Here is a 22,076-nt window from a genome sequence, read left to right as displayed (position 1 = left end):
TTTTTTTCTTGCTTGTAAAATCGTTTTATGATATCCTTTTTCCATCCAAGCTATTGCCGCGCGCAGGGTCACGGACTTGTAGAAAGTTCTCGTTCATTCTTGCTGCGGACATAACTATCGTTCATCCTTGTTTTTGTTGTTCTAGAAAGTGCTTGTTCATTCTCGCCCCGAGCGCGCTACGCTCGAACCTTCTCCGCCGAATCTTCGAGATAGTGACTAACTCTAGATAAGAGGCCGCCCGCGACCTTGTCGAGTCAGTTTTCGCCCCAGCGCTCGACTCTGCTGTCTCGCCGACCTCGACGCTCGCGACGCTTTGTTATTATTTTCTATTCTCTTTTTGTTTTGGCACAAGTTCGCCACATTAAACGTTTAGTTCTTCCTGTTTATTTATTGTTATTCTGGTCACCACCCGTGACATTTTGATGGAGGTGCGGGGTACCGCATGCCTGTACAGCGTTCCCCTCCAAGATCCCGCAGTGCAAGTCCAGTACCAAGCCCAGTGAGAAGACCACTCCCCGCGGAACCCGAAACTCGGACCAGCCGGCGCATCGAGGGAGAGGATCCTGAATACGGTTTGCTACTGGACAAGCCCAAGCCGAAGAAGACGACGATGGCCGACCAGGCGCAGACCCCGGCTGCTCCTGCCGTCGTATACCTGCCCGTCGCACCCAAAACTCCGACGCCGTTCCACGGAGACGCACACGAGGACATCGAGGACTGGCTGCAACACTATGAACGGGTGGCCCGCCATAACGGGTGGTCAGCCGAGCACTGCTTGCAGAACCTTTACTTTTCGATGGAAGGAACTGCGAGGCACTGGTTGGAAAACCACGAGGCTTCTTTGACGTCGTGGGAGGTGTGCAAGCAAGCATTAAAGAAGACGTTTGCCTGCCAACACCGACGTGAGAGGGCCGAAGATCTCCTGCGAACAAGGACCCAAGACCTACATGAGAGCGTCACCAGATTCGTTGAGGATGTTCTCCGCCTGATCGCGCGCGCCGATCCTCAGGCTACCGAGGAGAAGAAGCTGCACCACTTGATGAGGGGTGTGAAAAGTGAGATATTCGGCGGCCTCATTCGCAATCCCCCGACAACCGTCGACGGGCTCGTCACGGAGGCGACGAATATGGAACGGGCCCTACAAGCACGCGCCAGACACTACCAGCGACACCCCGGCGTAACCACTCTGGCGACATCCGGATCCGACCTTGGCAGCACCCTCCCCGGCATCCGTGAAATTATCCGTGAAGTCGTCCAGGAGGAACTCAAGAAGCTCCTGCCCGCTGCAGTACGCCCGGCCTCACTCTCCCTCGCCGAGGTTGTGCGGGAAGAAGTCCAGAGAACCTTCCAGAAAGAGGCTCCCGTCGTCGTGGCAGCCCCCGAGGAGCCCACGTTGACTTACGCCGCAGTGGCTCGACGGCCACCGCCTCCTCCTCGTCGCACCTATGTCGCGCCGCCCCGACGTCAGTCTCCCGCGCCGCAGCACGACCGACACCACGACGACCGGGTCCAGTACGCCTGCCCGGAGCCTCGCGCACCCCGCAAGACCGACGTGTGGCGAACGCCCGACCGACGCCCTCTGTGCTTCCATTGCGGGGAAGCGGACCACACCTACCGCCGATGCCCATACCGACGACTCGGGCTTCGCGGGTTCCACCCGAACGACCCGCGACCCCGTTATGGTGAACGCCCTCGGGAGATCAACGAGTACCTGCGACGACCTCAGTCCCCCGAGCCTACGTCCCGCCGAGAGTTCCGGTCGCCGTCGCCACGACGTCCAGCTTCGCCGATGCACCGACCCCGACGTGAAAGCCTGTCGCCCCTCGCTCCTCGCCGGGGAAACTAGGCGCGGCAACCCCTGGAGGTGGAGTTGCCGAAGACGACCGACGCCAAGATCCTCCACGAACGTCGGAGGGCCCCCACTCGAACGCTACCAGAGATCGAAACCACGCCCCTGCAACGGTGTCCAATAACCTAAACGTCGTCATCGACGGCCACGACGCATCAGCGCTCGTGGACACTGGAGCAGACTACTCAGTCTTGAGTGGGAGGCTCTCCCGCCGCCTTCGGAAAGTCACGACGCCGTGGGATGGACCTCAGATACGAACCGCCGGAGGGCACCTCATCACACCGGTCGGGAGATGCACTGCTCGCGTCGAGATCCACGGTGAGACGTGCCCTGTCAAGTTCGTCGTTCTGCAAGACTGTTCGAGGGACGTTATCCTCGGAATGGACTTTCTCTGCGAGTATGGCGCCGTCATCGACCTCGGAGCAAACCGGCTGACGCTTCGAAAACCTGCTCCACCACAGGAGGACCCCAAAATGACGTCATCCGCGGTACGAGTCCTCGCAAACCACGTGAACCTACCGCCGCAGTCAAGTGTTTTCGTACCCGTCGGGGTCGATGAGACTCTCTGTGGCGACGTTTTGTTCGAAGGAAGCCTCCAGTTGCTTCTAGGAAGAGGGATCGGCATCGCAAGAGGAGTCACGGAGCTCCAAGACGGACGCACTACTGTCGCACTCGTAACGAACTTCCGACAGGAGGCCCAGCACCTTACGAGAGGCACCGCCGTGGGCCACGCCGAGGAACTCCCGGACGCAGCCGCAATCGCCGGAATATCAGAAGACCTCTCTTCGTGGCCACCTAAGACAACGCCGCCTTCGCAGTTTGACATCGACCCAACCCTGCTTACCCCACAACGACGACAACTCAGTGACCTTCTCGCCGAGTTCAATGAGTGCTTCTCCACGTCGTCAAAGGTGCGCCAAACGACCGTTGCGAAACATCGAATTGTCACTGAAGACAACGCGCTTCCTGTGCATCGGTCGCCGTACCGTGTTTCCGTGAAAGAAAGAGAAGTCATCCAAAAGCAGGTCCAAGAAATGCTCGATGACGACATTGTCCAGCCCTCAAGCAGCCCGTGGGCTTCACCGGTAGTCCTGGTGAAAAAGAAAGACGGGACTCTTCGGTTCTGCGTGGACTATCGCCGACTAAACGCCGTAACGAAAAAGGACGTCTACCCGCTGCCACGCATCGACGACACTCTGGACCGGCTGCGCCATGCCCGATACTTTTCGTCGATGGACCTGAAGAGTGGGTACTGGCAGATCGAGGTCGACGAACGGGATCGTGAGAAGACTGCCTTCGTCACGCCGGACGGACTGAACGAATTTAAAGTGATGCCGTTCGGACTGTGCACAGCACCGGCGACGTTCCAGCGCGTAATGGACACCGTTCTTTCCGGCTTGAAATGGCAAAGCTGCCTCGTCTATCTCGACGACGTCGTGGTATTCGCAAGCGACTTCGACGAGCACCTGAGACGTTTGCGAGCCGTACTACAGGCTATCCAGAATGCTGGACTGACACTAAAGCCGTCAAAATGTCGGTTCGCTTACGGCGAGCTCAAATTCCTGGGCCATGTCGTGAGTGCTCAGGGTGTAAGCCCTGATCCTTCCAAGACATCTGCTGTTGCAGAATTTCCCAAGCCATCAGACAAGAAAGCCGTAAGAAGATTTCTTGGACTGTGCGCGTACTACAGGCGTTTTGTTCGCGATTTTGCCAAGATTTCTGCACCGCTCACGCATCTGACAAAGGACGACGTGAACTTCCAGTGGGGGGAGGAGCAAGAACAAGCGTTCAACGAACTGAGGGAAAGACTCCAGTCGCCCCCTATCCTCGGACACTTCGATCCATCAGCGGAAACGGAAGTTCACACGGACGCCAGCAACGCCGGACTCGGCGCGGTACTCGTCCAAAGACAAGACGGAGCAGAGAGGGTGATCGCTTACGCAAGCCGGGCACTGTCTAAGGCAGAGAAAAATTACTCGACGACCGACAAGGAATGTCTCGCTGTCATCTGGGCGTTAACCAAGTTCCGCCCGTACCTGTACGGTATCCCGTTTCGCGTTGTCACGGACCACCACGCTCTCTGTTGGCTCGCCAACCTCAAGGACCCGTCAGGACGCCTCGCTCGCTGGAGTCTGCGACTGCAAGAATTCGACGTGGCCATTGTGCATAAGTCTGGCCGCAAGCATAACGACGCCGACTGTTTGTCTAGGGCCCCAGTCGAATCTCCTCCCGAAGGCACTGACGACGACGACGACGCCCGTTTTCTCGGTGCAGTGACAGATGCCGACATGGGAGCACTTCAACGAGACGACCCGGAACTTCGCGCCGTGATCGAACATCTCGAAGGCCAAGGAAGTTCAGTTCCGCGAGTCTTGGCCCGAGACTTGTCAAGCTTCGTTCTGCGGCGAGGTGTGCTCTTCAAGAAGAACTTCGGAACGAGCAACCCTGCTTGGCTGCTGGTTGTTCCGGCCAGCCTGCGAGAAGAAATCTTTCAAGCATGCCACGACGACCCGACGGCTGGACACCTTGGCTACAACCGGACGCTCGCCCGGATTCGTGACAAGTACTACTGGCCGAGACTCCCGAAAACAGTCCATCTGTACACAAGGTCGTGCCATGAGTGCCAACGACGTAAGAGGCCTCCGACGAAGCCAGCAGGATTCCTGCAGCCGATACCTGCCCCGACTAGGCCTTTCCAGCAAGTCGGAATGGATTTGCTTGGGCCGTTCCCAACATCGACGCAAGGAAATCGGTGGATTATCGTCGCGACCGATTATCTTACACGATACGCCGAGACGAAAGCCCTGCCATCGGGAACAGCCGTGGAAGTCGCCAAATTTTTCGTCGAGTCCATTCTCCTTCGACACGGCGCACCTGAAGTACTGATTACAGATCGCGGGTCATCCTTCATGGCCCAGCTGACGCAAGAGGTCCTTCGTCTCAGCCACACCAGCCATCGTCGCACCACGGCGTACCACCCGCAGACCAACGGGCTGACGGAGAGACTCAACAAAACCATCGCCGACATGATTTCTATGTACGTCGACGTAGAGCACAAGACATGGGACGAGGTGCTGCCGTACGTCACGTTTGCGTACAACACAGCGGTTCAAGAAACCACGGGAATGACACCGTTCCAACTGGTACACGGCCGAACGGTTACCACGACGCTCGACGCCATGCTGCCTCACGTGCCAACCGGTGATGTCAACGACGACGCTCAACTCATCTCCCAGCGCGCGGAGGAAGCTCGTCAACTGGCAAGAGTCAAGATTCAAGACCAACAGCGAGTCGACGCACGCCGGTATAACCTTCGTCGCCGGGACGTCCACTTTCAACCCGGAGACCGGGTATGGGTTTCGACACCAATACGTCGTCGCGGTCTCAGCGAAAAACTCCTGAAACGCTATTTCGGACCCTACAAGATCATCCGACGCCTCGGCGATCTGAACTACGAAGTTCTACCCGACGGAACGCGCCCATCTGCAAGACGTCAGCCGCGACCCGAGGTGGTGCACGTCGTCCGGCTGAAGCCGTATTACGAACGATAGAACTTTCCACTCTCGTCGACGGGTGAACTGTGAACTGCGACTCACGATTCTGCTGCCTTTTTGTTTTGGATTTGTTTTTGTTTGTTGTTCTTCGTTTTGTGCTGCATCGGGACGATGCACTTTTTAAAGGGGGGGGGGGGGGGGGGGATAATGCCGCGCGCAGGGTCACGGACTTGTAGAAAGTTCTCGTTCATTCTTGCTGCGGACATAACTATCGTTCATCCTTGTTTTTGTTGTTCTAGAAAGTGCTTGTTCATTCTCGCCCCGAGCGCGCTACGCTCGAACCTTCTCCGCCGAATCTTCGAGATAGTGACTAACTCTAGATAAGAGGCCGCCCGCGACCTTGTCGAGTCAGTTTTCGCCCCAGTGCTCGACTCTGCTGTCTCGCCGACCTCGACGCTCGCGACGCTTTGTTATTATTTTCTATTCTCTTTTTGTTTTGGCACAAGTTCGCCACATTAAACGTTTAGTTCTTCCTGTTTATTTATTGTTATTCTGGTCACCACCCGTGACACTATTTAAAAAAATGTTTTTTTCCTTTGCATGTGTCCTTTAAGACAAAATGGTGCACCGTTGTGTTCTGTGCGTTCGCTGGTTCTTTTTGTCGCGCTATTCTTGGTTCCTCGCGTCAAAGAAACTGCAGAAACTTTGTCCGGCTGACGCGACGCAGGTTCCGTTACTCCTCAGGGTCCGTGTCAAGAAGTTCCCGTCAAAACTCGTCTAGCACGCCGCGATAATTGCACGTCCAATCAGGATTTTGGCGAGCAAGACCTCTTTTGTGGTTGTGGCGTACTTGAGTGCTGTGCACGAGCGCGGAGTGCGTAAAGGCATCTCCAAACGCCCCTCCGCGTGCCCAGAACTGCGTCGCTTCTACGGTGCGATGCTGGAGTTTCGCTGCACTGTGGGGTAGTGAACAGGTTCGGTCCGTCCTCGCTGGCGTCTGCTCGTCGTCTCCCTCATGTGGATGCGTTTGAGAGACGGACGAGCCTCGGACATGTCGTCACGTGATCAATCTGTCCGCGGATCAGTCCGTCGAGTGAACCGGCGGCCGCGTGGATTGTACGGAGATTATACCTTCCAGCCGTTTGGCGGTTTTTTGGTGGAACCATCTGGCAACACTAAAAACACTCCGCCACTTTGATGGTTTATCTTCGTTTGTGTGCGGCGCGGCGTCGCTGGAAATGTGACTCTAGAAAGTGCTAGTGTGTTCGAAGAGCACCTTTCTAGCTGTGAATTGATTATGAGCGACGATTATTTTATCGTTCGGAAAGATCGAGCCGGACGTAGAGGGGGAGGGGTTCTGATGACTATCAAAAAGACTTTGCATGTTGAAAATTGCGATATAATTTCAAGTTTCCAGGGAGTACGGTCCCGGAAAAGAACACCGACTGTTTGCCTTCTGAATATCGCCGGCTACAAACCTCCCGGGATTTTGGATTTTTCTAGTTTACTTCAAGAATGCGTAGAACAGCTTGTTAGAACTTACCCTAATGGTATGTACGTGCTCGATGGAGACTTTAATTTTCCTGATATTGTCTGGCCAGTTTTTCCTGCATCCATGCCCTTTGAAAGTTGGCGCACTCCTCCAAAACAATGTCGCGACTTTGTGGATGTAACAAGTGCTTTCTCTCTGTGTCAAATGAATAATCATTCAACTCGTGGTTCTGCTGTTTGAGACGTCTTTTTCACTTCAAAACCCGAAGGTGTAATGGGGGTTCACCTAATGGGGCTCTCGAGTGATCATGCGTCTGTAAATGTTGAAATGACCATGTCAGCATACAAATATAACCCTTTGACTAAAACCATTTTAAATTATCCCAAAGCAAATGTTGATGCAATTAGCGCAAATTTAGTATAATTTTCCACTTTCTATTTCAATGGCTTTGCTAGCTTCTAGGTCTACTGATGAAAATTGGAATCTACTTAAATTCAAATTACTTCAACTGGCAAATATTTTTATTCCTAAAGCTAACATACACTCTAGCGTTCAAAAGCCGTGGAAATTCGGCACCGACTGAAAACTTCTCAATAAAAAGCATCGTCTCTAATAGGACTGCCAAGCAATCTAGATCTCAAGACGCACGGGAGAAATACGATCAATGTAATCTAACAACCAAGCTCGAAATAAAAAAAAATACGCTAAAAAGAAGTATTTTAATGAAAACCTTGGCAACATCAGAGGACCAATCCCAAAAAGTTCTGGACTGTGGTTAAGCCGAAACAAGTAAGGGAGTCTTTTTCATTTTCCGACGGCGTTCGAAACAAGTTGACTTCTCTCGAGGCGTGTGAGCGGTTCAGTCGATATTTTAGTGAAGTCTTCTCACAGGACCTGTTTCCTCTTCCGAATTACTACCCTGATTATAGTATGTGTCATGAAATGCCTTAACCAGCCATTTCTGCAACTGGCGTTTTGAAATTTATTAATGAACAGCACTCAAACTCCGCTCCCGGCCCAGATAAAATTCTAATGAAACTTCTCAAACTATGCAAGCATGAGTGCTCAACCCTCCTTCCCCTGATTTTTCAACAATCCTTTGACACAGGCGGAATTCCCGATGATTGGAAGCACGCGTAAATAATTCCGATACACAAAAATGGTTGAAAGAATGAATTTGGTAACTGCAGGTCAATATCGTTAACAAGTGTCCCTAGTAAGCTCATGGAGCATGCACTATTTTCTAACGTTATGAATCATTTATGCATTAACAACTTTAGTTTTGTAAACCAGCGCGGTTTCCGGCGATCCCACTCCTGTGAAACGCAACATTTCGAATTCAGCAATGATATTCATGAAAATCTGCATTCCCGCTTAGAAACGCACGCCATTTTTATCGATTTCAAGAAAGCTTTTTGACAAGGTACCTCATCACCGTCATATGTTAAAACTTCATTCGTTAAGAATAGACTCGTTTGTAACGAAATCGATTGCAGGCTTTCTTTCTAACCAAATTCAATATATTCATCATGGAAGTAAAGATTCGTCATCCAAACACGTAAAATCGGGCGTGCCTCAGGGAACCGTGCTTGGTCCACTGCTTTTTCTAATTTATGTTAACGACCTGCCACTGGTATTCAGGCCACGATAAGATTTTACGCCGACGGCTATGTTTTATTCTGGAAAAATAGAGGACCTGGATGGGGGGAACTGTACGCTTTTGCAAAACGATCTGATGTGCCTTGAGACGTTGTGTGAAGGGTGGCAGTTGCAAATGAACGTTTCCAAAACAAAATATCTGAACTTCAATCATAAACACACATCAACACTATTTAACTACACCCTTTTCAGTATCCCCGTTGAAAATGTTCATACCTATAAGTATCTTGGACTCATTTCACACCCAATCTTTCGTGAGAAGCACATATTAACCAAGTAACGGCAAAGGCTGATCAAACTTTAGGCTTTCTAGGACGTCACTTACACTTGGCAACACGGGAAACAAAATTGATTGCATACACATCTCTTCTTCGTCCCACGCTGGAATACGCATCTCTCATCAAGAACCCACATCAGTCATATCTTATTTACAAGTTAGAAGCCATTCAAAACCGAGCCACCCGCTTCGTTCTTCGCAATTATACCCGTAGACGTATAACAACACTAAAACAAAAAAAACTAATATTCCCCTTCTAGCTGACCGACGTAAAGTAACACGACTAACTGCCCTTCATCACCTATACTATCATTTACCCTCAAAGAAAGAAACATATTGCTCAGCTGCTAACCACGTCTCGGCACGGACCAACAACTCACAAGAAACTTCAGCTTGCCACTCCTAGAACTAACACTTTCAAATTTTCTCTGTTACAATTATCTATATCAGACTGCAATTCCCTCCCCGACGACATTGTAAGAGTAAAAGAGTCGATTAGATTTCGTTCCGAAATTGCCACTCTTTACAATATGCAAAAAAGAGCGGAAGGAGAGAGAGATTCCTAACTCTTGCCGACTTGTATCTGTGTTGTTGTTTTTGCCCCTCCCCCCCCCCCCCCCCCCCCCTTTATGTAAAGCCCCCACCGAGCGCTAAAGGGTATATTAAACGAAATGCAATAAATGAAGTGCCGAAAATGACCACGGGACGACATCAACCAGTAGCTGCGATCAGAAAACTCAATACGGGGAGTATTTTCAACCCTTTATTTTATCTAAATATTCTCATCCGCTGACGAAACAACTAGCGCTAACCGAGGAAAGTGAGATCGCTGATGTATGTTCGGGATTTACGCTACCGTATGAAGTGTTTTTGTCGAGTTCTTTTTTTTTGTGCAATTCATATTTTACTGTAAAATTGAGTAAGCACCGGCAGTACCCAAAGCGTCTTCTGTAGCGTGGTGTTGAGCTGAACTGACAGTGCTTGAAAACTGCGACACCGACACGATCGGCCTTCATAACAGTCGGTGAAATAAATATTTTTCAACGCTGTCTATTTGGCTACGGCCTGCTATGCGATCGTTTCATTACCCGAAACGTCCTGGGTATTTTGAAGTAAATCAGGTGTCTAGTAGCGGCTGTTTCCAGGTTCCAAGCATCAACAATCATGATCAGAGTGGTCGTTTTAATGCTTTGATTTTTTTATCTTCGTTTTTCTGGATTATTTTTAATATACCTTAGCAGCGGGTGAGTAGGCATGCCACTTCATTTCACTAACAATAATGTGAGCTGTTTTCTTGGCACTTCTAATTTCAACACCATTCTGAACGTCCACGACCGTAGCTGTGACCATTTCTGGCAATCGCTTTCCGTAATTACGCAGTAAAAACATTCATCGAATTATTTTTGCTGCACGCCAGCCTTAAATATTGTTAAATAACATTCTCCGACCCTTTATTTGAGTAAGACGTTATTGATAAGGAACTCGCTCTGCCATCGAAGCTATTTATGTTGTCGTGTCGCCGGCCCCAAATTCGCTCAGACAGCGGTCAGAGTTGCCGAAAGCTGTCATACCGAGGCAACATTTTAGTTGTCATCTATCCTGTGCTGCTGTTGCCACGATGTGACAGGTTTGTCGGACAACGCGGGGAACGAGCAACAAGTTGCCCGACTGTTGGACAACGTATTGTGCTGCTGTTGCCATTGTGTTGCCTGAGTGTGACAGGGCCTTTAAGGCCCTGTCACTCTGAGGCAACACGACGGCAACAGCAACGAGTACATTTAAGTGCATTTAACTTAAATCAACTAAATTCAATTTTAACCATTTTTCTCAGAAACTTTAGACTGTTTCCCCCTTCTGCTATTTGATCATAAAATCCAACGCTTATTGTTTTCTATTTAGTGTATGATTTGCAGTGCTTAAACTGCTTGCGTTTGAGTGTTTAGGTATTGTATATAATTCTCCCACCGAATTATTGTGTCTTATTGTGACTAATATATATATCAATTATTTTTAAAAGTTTCGCACAGTGTGTGTGTTTTTCTTTTCTTTGTTTCTTTTTTCCTTTTACTCAATAATTTACGGAAAAAACTACTGCCGCTGACGAAGCGGGCCCACTGAACGTTTCGGCGGTGATACGAATGTTGGTACCTCACCACAGACAAAAGCAAATATCGGCACGACTTTGCGACGGACGCCCGGGTGAGTAAAGCGCCGAATAATTATCGCGTTTCCAAACGCACTCGTTGAAACACTGGGAAAAAAATTTTCCTCGTGCCTTTGACGTTAAGTAAATGAGGGGAAGCGATTTGCCGGCGCACTGACTTAAATGACTCTGAGGGGCATTTGCAGCTGGATACTTACCCCGTCACCGACTATACAGCATGCAAGTTCATCTGCCCCTTACCCACCTCGTGCGTTTGTTCATCCGCCGAATACACCAACGTGTTTTTATTTCCCCCCAACCTGAACCAATTGCCGGCGCGATTTTGACTCCCTCACCATTACGCCTTTCCTGCGCGTTCCTTCTGTTGCCCTTCATTAACCTGCCCCCTCCCCCTCGCCTTCCGGTGCGCTGAACGCTCATATCGGCTCACTTTCTGGCCGTACAGCAGTTTTGGATACAGCTGTTAAGTTGCTATCTAAGATTTTAGTTTAGTTTATACCATTTATTTACACCATTCTGCTATCTCCGCTAGCATTTGATTTCATGAACATCACATGGAAAATGATCCAAACCAAGAGCGGCGTGGCAGGCCGAAGAGCGAAATCGCAGACCGTGTGCGTGCGCAGGTCTCCAAAGCCGGCGGCAGGAGCTTCCGAGGGCGTCCAAAGCGCGCACCTGCGCGCCGGCCGCGTGAGGTGACACCTAGCAACCGACGTGTAGCGGGTGGCAGCGAGGCTAGGGTGTACTTAGGCCACCGGTGGGCACCGCGAGGCGGTGTGTACTAAGTAAGGTCACTAAGTTCATTAAGGTCACTAAGTACTAAGTAAGGTCACCCCTAATACAAAGGTAAGCCCAAGGTGGGATCAGCCATCCGCAGAATGTCGCCGCTAGGCGGCGTGAACCCGGGGAAGGGGGGGGGGGGGGGGGGGGGGGCGGGGGGCACGCGTTTTAGTGATACCGTTCAATCCAACGTGCGACACCGTTCAATCCAACGTCACCGCATGCACCGAGGCACTAATTCTCACGCATTAATAAGCAGAATTTTCGTAAAGAGGCCTACCATGTAAGCAAGCTTCGGCAGAAAAGAAAAAAGCTGAACAGCGCGATTATTGCTTCCGAGAGGTCGCCGATCCCAGCGAGGAAACGGTGCACCCGATTGCAGCACACCGTCGCACATGCGGAGGATGTAAGCCAAGGTTCAAAAAAAAAAAAAACGCGCGTGCTAGGTCGCCATTCTCAGAGATTCAGCAGGGAAGTTATCGAATCTTTTGCGATAAAAAACTCCGTCGTCAATGTCTCTTCCCCCTCGCTAGCCCTCTCCGATAGAGAGAGAGATTATCTGAGCCAAGAGCTGTCCGGGGTGATTAGACGACCTCGGTGAGCGGCCCGACCCCAACGAGTCCACGCACCCAGCCGCCTCTCCCACCCTCCCTTCCTTCCTCTTACTTCCCCCTCTGCCTCTGCCCTTTTCCCCCTTTCCCTAAGTCTGCGCAGGGGAACATACGTTCGCACCCCATGGAATAAACTTTGTTGAGAGTTGAAAGAATGTACTCGTCTGTGTTTCGTCCTCTCTCTGTTTTATACTTTCTGTTATCTAGTACATCGTACCAACACGCTCGTTAGGAATATAATATTGCTTTTTGTTGCCAATCTTTTACATATTTCAAAGGTTGCAGAAAAACTGTCCCTGTTTGTGCAGTGTTAAATTTTAAAAAGCATGCAGTTTGTTTTAGTTATGGAGGTATGTTAAGCCCACTGTTGACACAGCCTCTAAATAGAAATCGATCTTCTCGATTGCATGCTAATCAAAACTGTCTGTAATTATGTAATTTGTCAGATTTACATATTCTTAATCTAATTTCCTGGCTCTGCCAAATGCGGAACCAGGATTTCCATAAAGTACAACGAAAATAAGTTGAAAGCAAAAAAAAAACAAAAAAACTGAAGGTATATTTTTAAGCCTTGCGGGTAATTTTAGCTAAACATCGAACATAAATATATAAACAATCAAAATCATCGTAGTTAAGAAGTGCTAAGACATATATCCTCTATCGGTTTTCACAGAAACAGACAAAGAAGCTCTATATTTCTGCCGAAGCGCCAACGCCTCCCAGCAGGTACTTCTCGAAGCCCAAACGACGTAGTACATAACCGGAAAAAATGGATCTGTCTGTGCCCTATAGGCGGGCTGTCTCTTCTATTTTTAATTTTCAGAGCGACAACCAAAATTTTACATAAAAGCCCAACAAATCGAACTGGCATTAGCCGATGTGGATGCGGAGACCCCTCGATAGTTGTGAATAGCGGGGCTCGGCCCTCGGGGCTTCTGTGCCCGTAGCCCGCGCGTAACGCCGGACGTGACTAGAAGCATCGCAGGCACATGACACTTTAGGCACCTAAACAGATTATTGCGTTAAAGACTGATAGACGCAGTTGAAATAAAAACGTTAGTAAAAATGTTTTTATAACTGAAAGAAATGAATGGGGAGCACGGATAGGCACCGGAACATCGCCGTCTGCTGACAGCTGTGTGTCTTAAGACCCCAGATGTCTTATTTATTGCTTGGAGCCGCGAGAGAAAGCGAGACCAAGAACTCAAATGTCTTTGGGTGACGCGTATCATTTACATGTACGTTCCGCCCGCTACATCAACCGGCGATCCAGTCATGTAAGAGGACTTGTTGCTGCACAGGAAGAGGATCACTTCCGCTATTTCGAGGGGTTGTGCGTTCCGCTTCATGGGCACTATTTGCTGTAACCTCTTTCGCTTGGTTTCGTTGGAGTACTTCTGAGCCATCGGTGTTTCGGTGCCTCCGGGCAGGACGACGTTGACTCGGATGTGCGACGTTCCGAGCTCACGGGCCACGGATTTTGTGAACGCGATCACGCCACCCTTGGATGCTGCGTACGCACTCACAGTGGGGAAGCCACCATTTCCAACTATACTGGCAATGTTCACTATAGCCCCTAGTGTGTCGTTGTCGGCCAGCATGTATCTCACAGCTTCCTGTGTGACAAGGAACGTTCCCTGGAAGTGAAAATGCATAGTTAATTCTTGTGGAAATACCACTAATGTGGCAGTTAGGAAGCGCTTGTATTGTAAGAAGAGAAGGTATGCCGGGTCAGCTGGCTAGGAACATTATTTTTTGGTTCATTGTTTAGGCTATAATCTTTTAATTGCATTAGGAAAACGATGCAAGCAGATGTTAAAATATTGGCCAAAAAATAGGTTTACGTTTTGGCACATTTTTTTCTTAAATTGAGCCATTCTCAAAATTTATTAGTGACTTTTCTATATCACTAAAGTTTCCACTGTTTTATACTTTTCAAAAAGGTTCGAAAGACTGAATATATTCTCATCAAATAGTGTTCATCTGTTTGTGAAGCCTATTGAGAATTCAGGAGGCCAAGAAGCCTTCTGCGGTATAGTTTACAGAAGCACAAACAGGCGCATGGTAGCAATATGGTGTTAATATTCAACGTTCTAACTAATGAGAAAAGTCAACAAACACGTGTAACGTGTTCTATAATCTGATGGGCCATAAGTGTCATCGTTGTCTTTCTTTGCAACATTTTAAAAGCGACACTAAGGCAGTTACGGCTGATTTAAACTGTCATCAAAACACAGCACGGGATTTTATGCTTATTTGTGTAAAAATGTTATTCGTAACATCATTATTAAGAATTTTGTGCTAATACACTCATACAGATAGCGTCCTAAAAGGTGATTCAGTTATTCATTCCCAACACGCAATGCGGTTCTTAGGTCATGCGAAGTACCTTTAGGTTTGTGTCCACCGTATTGTCATATGAACATTCAGACAAGTTGACCAGGAGCGTCGGCTTGTGCATGATACCGGCGCTGTTCACCACAATGCTAATGTTCTTATCAGGGTAGGCACCTTTGACGCATTCAAACATTTCTTTCACCAGGGTTGAATTTCTTACATCAACATAAGCGGTCATGTGTTCGCTTTCTTGCCCTGAAATGACTGTGAAAAAATGCGCATGCGAGAATTGAATATCTTTGAAAAAAATGCCAACTAAGACATATATAATAAATATGAGTCAATTCTGCTTTGGAAGACAAACCAAATATTCTTGATTGATCATTGAAGGATAATTGACCTGTCCGGCAAATTAAAGCTTGTAATGTTCTCACTTAGACTTTCAATAACTTTCTAGTCTTATCGTTCTTTCCTATGGGTTGATTCAGTTAGTAATGAAAACAAAAATGAGTGAATAAAACAAAATGCTTACTACATTTTTTAGGGCGAAATGCTGGCCTAGGGACTGGTATCAAACTATATAATTCGAAACCAGACCGACGAGCCTTTGGCTATCACTCCGAGGCTTATTGCACTCAGGTAGCCAAGGTAATTTTTATTTTGTTTACTTATTTATTTATTTATTTATTTTAACCCTAAAGGCCCTTTCGGGCATTACATAAAGGGAACGTGATACAGAGATTGGTACAACTGAACCAAGTAGGAAAAAAAAGTAAAAGATAATTAATAATGGTACAACGCGTAAATTGAAGGCAGAAAGCATTTGGCGCAATTTTGGCCTTCAAACATAAGATTTAAAAATATGGTGTTTGGATAACGTTAAATATCCTGAGCATTAATGTACAGTACTTAAAAAAATATTTCGTTTTTTTTTCTAATTACCAAATATTTTTGCACCCATTTCTTGAGATGAAGATACCGACCTTCACTAAAATTATGCTCCTTAACACGACTCGCCCCATTTATGAGAAATGTTTGGGTCGCGTTTTCTTTTGCTGTAAAACAATTTGATAAAAGACGACAACGGTTCATGAAATTGGATTAAAAAATTGGGGAGTGAGTGAGGGGAGAGGTGAGCTGGTTTATGTTACACATTTCTGAAAAACCGGACAACATGAACGAGAAGGGGGAAAAACACTGAACATCTTCCAACACAGCTACTAAACTTGATTGCCCACAATGATATATACATCATCTCACACGTCTCCCGGCAATGTGCTCACGTTTTCGTGACCTTCAGCTAGGATTACATCTAGTCTTGGCCTCAATTCGAACCAGCGATCGCAATCGTGCAAAGTAGTGAAACCTATTATCCAATTTATACATTAACACAAAAACCGGACCCGGCGCCACCCTTGCAAATCCGTACAAACGCTCCCCACTGACGTCTGTTAAGGTAACATAAGAAACAAAACCATTTCTTTAGAAAAATTACAAAACCAAAACGTTTCGGGTTGCCCTACCTTGGGCGATAGACGATTGAGTGATACGATTGTCCTTCGGGGGTACCTTTTACTGTCTCCTTCAAAACTCTTTTTGTGCAATATTTTTTCTTTGTTAAAGGACCATGAATACGATTTGGAGGTCCAGTTTTAACGATTGAAAAAGAAGTCACATGTATTGAAGGAATGTTGTCGAGGTTTTCTTCCGATTTACAAAAGTGGTGATCTGGTCGCCATCGTTGCCTGAAATTACTTTGAAACAAATGCGCGTACAAAGCGTGAATAACTATGGGCAAAAACAAACATAAAGATATATGGTGAATGTGGGTGATTATTAGTTTGAAAGCAAAATTGTTAGTGTCCGGCAGAACAAAGCTTATTATTTTCTCAATGAAACTCAGAATCACTGTCCAACGTTTCACTTCCCTTTGGGTTACATCGGTTCCTTGTAAAAAAATCGATGATTCAACAAAGATAAAATATAATTATATTCACTAAATATTTTAAAATACAAATGCTAACCCAAGTGTCGGCAGCAAGGTGAAGTTATTAAGGGTAAAGCGATATGCTTGAGGCAATCAGACCGAGGCTAACTGCACTGAACCCGAATGACTGAGATGCCGGCTTAAAACAATAAAGATTACCGGTGATAAAAATTAAACCTTAATTATTAATTTTATACGTAACATGCTCAAACTGGTGGGGGTTTCTCTAATGTGTATTATGGTCAATACCAACTTGCAAGCAATTATTTCTGGAGATAAATGCACCCAAGCCTCCTCTAACATTAAATATTTGCAATCACACGACACTCCTGCTCTACTAGATTACTGGAAGCGCAAAATGATTTTATGTAAATATAGTTAGTAAATATAATCCAATAATATTCAGGATTGGAGGGTCAGTTAAGCAAATATCGCGCTTATTTTTAATTAGGATTTAAAAAGGTAGGTTTTGCAGTTTCCGTGCTTCTACTGCGTACATTAGTGCGCATTGACCCTTGACAAAATTTCTGAATGTGTGCATGTTACTCATGCTCCCCTATCTGCGTGTGTCTTTTTATTGTTATGAAGAGATAATGGTCGTGTACTTATAACTACAGAATTAATTATCAGAAATAAGGTGTAGGGAACTAAGAGCAGAACAGCTATTAAGCTATCCCATTGTGAACACGATCATCTTCGCAACTAACAATCCGAGTTGCACCATTGCTGGAGTTCAGACTCCTATACCGTAATATCCCGAAAGATAGCCCCTAAAATCTAGAGAAAATCGAGTAAAAGTAAGTTGTGGGTTAACTTTCGGTCTGATCAAAAAATGCAGAAAAATTTTTATTTTCATATCATGTGTCTCTGCCAAACTTCTTGTCGCAGCGACGGGCGATTAACGAAAGATGACTGTACTTCCCAGTCAGCAATGATCAATCATATCCCGCCATAGCTAACTAGACGCATTTACGCCGATGTCATCATTCATCCCAACACCACGATTACTAGGAAGTAGCTATTTTTTGGTGTTTAAAAGAAAATATCTAGCAAATCAAGCCAAAAATAGGTTGCGGGTTATCTTTCCAGTTGGGGTAACTCTCGAGATTTTACGGTAACTATATGGGACTGTTTCATTACATATTGCTTATTGCCAGTGCATTATATATAAAGCATAGGAAAACAAAGACCACCTATATCATATTAACATTAATGTCCTATAATGCGGCAAGCATATCGTATACACTTAAACAATTATGGAGCTCAGTCAACTGCTCGGTAAAACAAAGCTCGTTCATTGTAAGTTAAAATCTCGGCGCGGATGAAACATTTCCCATATTTCTTTCTTTTTACAATTTACTACACGTCAAATCGGTGTGAAGCCTGCGTCATTTTACACAAGTGTACTGAAGAAGTTTATGCGGCCCTGTGATTTTTATTGAAAGAAACATGCAATATGTTAAGTATACAGGTTTTATTGACAAAATCAACCGGATGTGTCAATGAAACAAGAAAACAGCACAAATTGGCGACGGGTCAGAGGACAACAGAGGCAAAACAGATGGTGACTATCAAAGATTTTTCTTTTTGCGAAAAAATGAAAACACAAGACATAACCTATACATACTCAGTACATGGTTTCCTAATAAAAGAATCAGCCATTTGTTACTGCGTCGCCTGGTGTGACTGTCTTATTCTGGACCGTTGCCCTTTTGCGCTGTATTCTCGTTTCAATTCATCACCAGGTCGCCCAGATTTTTACGCTGCTACATAATTGTCAACATTCACTGGGAATCGAGCAATCAGCAACAGTTACCCCTGTTTATTTTAGTCGCAAATATTGTCCAGAGTAATTTACTTCTAAATTCACCTAATTTTGTACGTATGTTCTGACGGAGTCACGTTGTTTTGATACAGGAAGGCTTACCATAAAACGTTATCTTCAGTTCATAACGCTGGCATGATTAACTTAGATAAATACTTACTTTCTCAACTGGATAAAGATTTCATCAGTTTTCCGCGGGGTTGTTAGCGTATGCTAGAATTGTTCAAGTTCAAAGTCATATTCTCACGAAATTGCATAACTCGCCAAAAAAATAACTGTCTAAACGTATTGGTCAATGTCAGTATAAAACAAGCAGTAGCTGAAGACGGCGAACTACGTCGTTCCAGGAAATAGAAAATATAAATATTTTGTGGTAGGTAGTCTTCTTCGACCTATAAAGTTTTTTGTTTTTTTTATTATTACACAAAGTCTCAATCAGTTTACGCATCTCTAATAATCAGCATAAAATCAGCCTTGAGGCAAGCTTCTTTATGATACATGACACAAACTAAGTTTTTTAGTTCACTCACAAATAAATGTAAGGAGGTACAATATTTCAGTATGGTTAAGATAAATTAGTTGTTATTCGTGCTATTAATTACACGACTGAGGGGCATACTACATACATTGTTCATCTCTTCCTATAGTATATGCGTTTTTGTTGTCACCAATAATTAAAAAGTGAATAATCTGATCCTGGTGAACACAAACCTAAAGGTGCTACACCCATTTCTTCTTTAGAATAAGGTATAGAACGCCGAAGAGACGCAGATGCTACTTAAATTGTAAGTGATGGAACCCACCTTTCAACATGTCGAGGGTTATTTGCGAGCCTGTTGAGTTTATGTCAGCCACCACGACTATGGCGCCCTCGCGAGCCAGAACTAAGCAAACACTCCTGCCGATTCCACTTGCACCACCTGTGACAATCGCCAGTCTACCTTTCAGCCCATAGGAGGAATTTCCTATGTCGGGCATATTCGTAGGTGATGTTTCATCCCATGCGGAATATGTCGCTTCATTCTCTTCTCCATAGCATTTATCCAAGTCCACATTTGAGCAGGATGAAAGGTATCTTGTCAGAGCTACACAAAATGCCAAGTAGTAGGCAGAACGCTTAAGAATTAACATCGTGAAAAGAAGTCGATAGGTTTGTTTAGAACGCAAGGAAGGAAACACACATTCTAAACCAGAATGTTTTACGCTGCGCTTATATATAAACCTGAAACAAGGCGGAAACATAGAAACATCCACCTTCCATATGACGCAAAAGATGATACAATAGCACCATTCGTCAATCGACGCCCTATAAGAACACGTCGAGACCACTCCTATATTAAAAAAAATGGCGAAATGAAAAAAATAATAAGATAGGTTTACATCGGTTGAGTCTCCGACTTTTCTGCGTCGTTTCTTCATACCATAACCTCTAAAATGAATTAACAGCAACCGAACGTCTAGAGCGCTCCTAATCGTATGATGGCTTGTGCGGAGGGGGATCTGCGGCTGAGAGTGTTAGCGCATAGCAGTTCGGGGCACGTGGAGCAAACTGCAATACTCATGTGAGGCAGTCTTACATGAGACTGGCCCCCGCTAGGAAGTCTCAGGGGAGACTTCCTCATAGGAGGCTGCCTTTTCGCGCTGCAGAACCCAAGGATCCCGAATTCAAACCCCACCCCTGCCCGTTTCGATCTGGGCGAGAATCGTACCGAACCGCGGTGGTATATCCCTACTCCGTGATGCACGTTAGAAACCCCAAGGCCGGTTTGCTGGTGAATGCGGCTATTGATTCCGGTAGTTAAAATAGCAGCAAGAGAGATTCTGAGGCTGCGTGACCTGCTCCGTGAGAAGAAAGAACCTAGCGCTCTAACCGATTACGTACAGCAGACGTAAGCCTTGCTTCCCGTTTTTTTTAAATCTCGTTCAACACGACCTTCCCCAGAAATATATTTACATACCGCTCTTGCATGAACGCGATTCATTTCACTTACGTTTCGCACATATTCACACACTTCTGCACGCGAAATTGAACTGGAATAATCGAAGCAAGGACGTGCTTACTGCAGCCTTCTGCCGCTTGGTATCTTTAGTTTCTTTACACCATGGAGCCGGTCACGTCACCTCAAAATCCATTTGGCAGCTGTTTTAACCACCGGGAGAGATAAACGCATTCACCAGCAAACCAGCCCAAGCTAGGGCTAGTACTGCACTGGATACATTTCTATTTTACAGTGTTAACCAGTGTCGCCGCACATCAAAGGCAGCCGACCTTACGCTGGTCAGAATGCCAAACACGAACGTCAAATGAGGCTTTGGTTTTTGGCTGGAGATGGCAGGGCGGACACAAGTACTGCGTCAGCTTCCGGCTGAAAATTATGTTGTCACTGCATGTACCACAGTCCAGTGCCTCCTATATAAGTTACACTATGCCTGTCAGCTTCTCTCCAAGAGGTGTCCAGGCCCGATGCTTCACCTCACAACACGCAGGATGGATGGATGGATGAATGCGGCTGAGCCCTTTGGATCGGGCGGTAGCTTATGCCACCTAGCCATTTTTTTTACCATTTAAGCTTAGAATATTAAAATGTGAAATCTATATTCACTCCGCACTGCAAAGAAAGTCGGGCTATAAAACCCCCTTGCCATCAGTTAATAAGAAAATACCTAGTTTTCCCTCACTTTCTGCCACCATTCACTTAATCTTTGCTTGGTAATCTCTAGTCTTGAAATCCACTCTCCCTTCGCTGTCTCTAAAACTCAATGACTTTACTAAATCCATGTTTTCTTCGGTAGGCATAGGGTGAAGCCCTTTACAGTAGATTATCAAGTGCTCAGCCGTCTTGTTCTCCTCTCCCCAAGCAGTGCACACTGTATCCATTTCCTGCTACCTCGCTCTGTATGTTCTGGTTCGCAGAACACCCGTCCTCGCCTCAAACAACAATGAGCTTCCCATAGAATTGTCATAAATGCTTTCTTTGGCAATAACTGTTTTGTTTATTCTATAGCCTTCCAGAGCCGTCTTTGTCTGCATTCCGTCTAGCCACCGATCTCTTTCTGTGGCCTTAACTTTCTTCTTAACTGAGACCTGCTCTTCTGTATTTCCACTATAGCCTAAACACTTTCCTCTTAATTTCCTAGTGGGCTGTCCCCATTTTGTGTCTATGTAAAAATGTAAAAATAGCTAAAACCTTTCGTGCCCATTGGTCCCCATCCATTTGCCTCAACCGATCCTCAAATTCTATCTTGCTCACCGCTTCCCTGCTCTCAAAAGACGCCCATCCCATGTCTCCTTGTACTCCCTGGTTTGGCGTTTTGCAATGTGCCCCCAAAGCCAGTCTACCTACTCCGCGCTGTTTCATTTCTAGTGTTGCATGCACTTCGGATTTCATGCATAGTACTGCGTTTCCAAAAGTCAAGCCAGGGACCATGACCCCTTTCCAAATCTTTCTCATCACCTCATACCTGTTGTAATTCCAACGTGCTCTATTTTTCATTACAGCTGCATTTCTGTTGCCCTTACCTATTATATACTTTTCATGTTCACTGAGATATTCTGCACCGTCACATAACCATACTCCTAGATACTTGTATTTACTAGCTC

General features: G+C 46.4%; 2 protein-coding genes across 2 annotated transcripts in view; one reads left to right on the top strand and one right to left on the bottom strand.

The window, feature by feature from the left end:
- The window catches only part of LOC120839221 (estradiol 17-beta-dehydrogenase 8-like), a 604,311-nt gene that overhangs the window by 46,273 nt on the left and 535,962 nt on the right, over positions 1–22,076 (top strand). The gene's annotated exons all lie outside the window — the stretch shown is intronic.
- LOC115314784 (3-oxoacyl-[acyl-carrier-protein] reductase FabG-like) lies at positions 13,559–19,654 on the bottom strand. Its single transcript, XM_029973883.3, has 3 exons — positions 19,279–19,654; positions 14,716–14,927; positions 13,559–13,963 (listed from the first exon to the last, which is right to left on the bottom strand). Exons 1-3 carry the CDS (start codon positions 19,604–19,606, stop codon positions 13,559–13,561), a joined length of 945 nt encoding a protein of 314 aa, XP_029829743.3. The 5' UTR covers positions 19,607–19,654.

This window comes from Ixodes scapularis, unplaced genomic scaffold (assembly GCF_016920785.2).
Source record: "Ixodes scapularis isolate PalLabHiFi unplaced genomic scaffold, ASM1692078v2 PGA_scaffold5__190_contigs__length_132052651, whole genome shotgun sequence".
In the NCBI taxonomy this organism is placed as follows: Eukaryota; Metazoa; Arthropoda; class Arachnida; order Ixodida; family Ixodidae; genus Ixodes; species Ixodes scapularis.
The sequence above is the reverse complement of the archived record's forward strand: the minus strand, read 5'-3'. Positions and strand labels throughout refer to the sequence as shown.

Coding starts and splice junctions, on each gene's coding strand:
- LOC115314784 (XM_029973883.3), bottom strand. CDS start 19,606: ATGTTAATTCTTAAGCGTTCTGCCTACTACTTGGCATTTTGTGTAGCT. Junction 14,928..19,278: donor AACCCTCGACATGTTGAAAG/GTGGGTTCCATC, acceptor ATTTTTTCACAG/TCATTTCAGGGCAAGAAAGC. Junction 13,964..14,715: donor CGGTGGACACAAACCTAAAG/GTACTTCGCATG, acceptor TTTCACTTCCAG/GGAACGTTCCTTGTCACACA.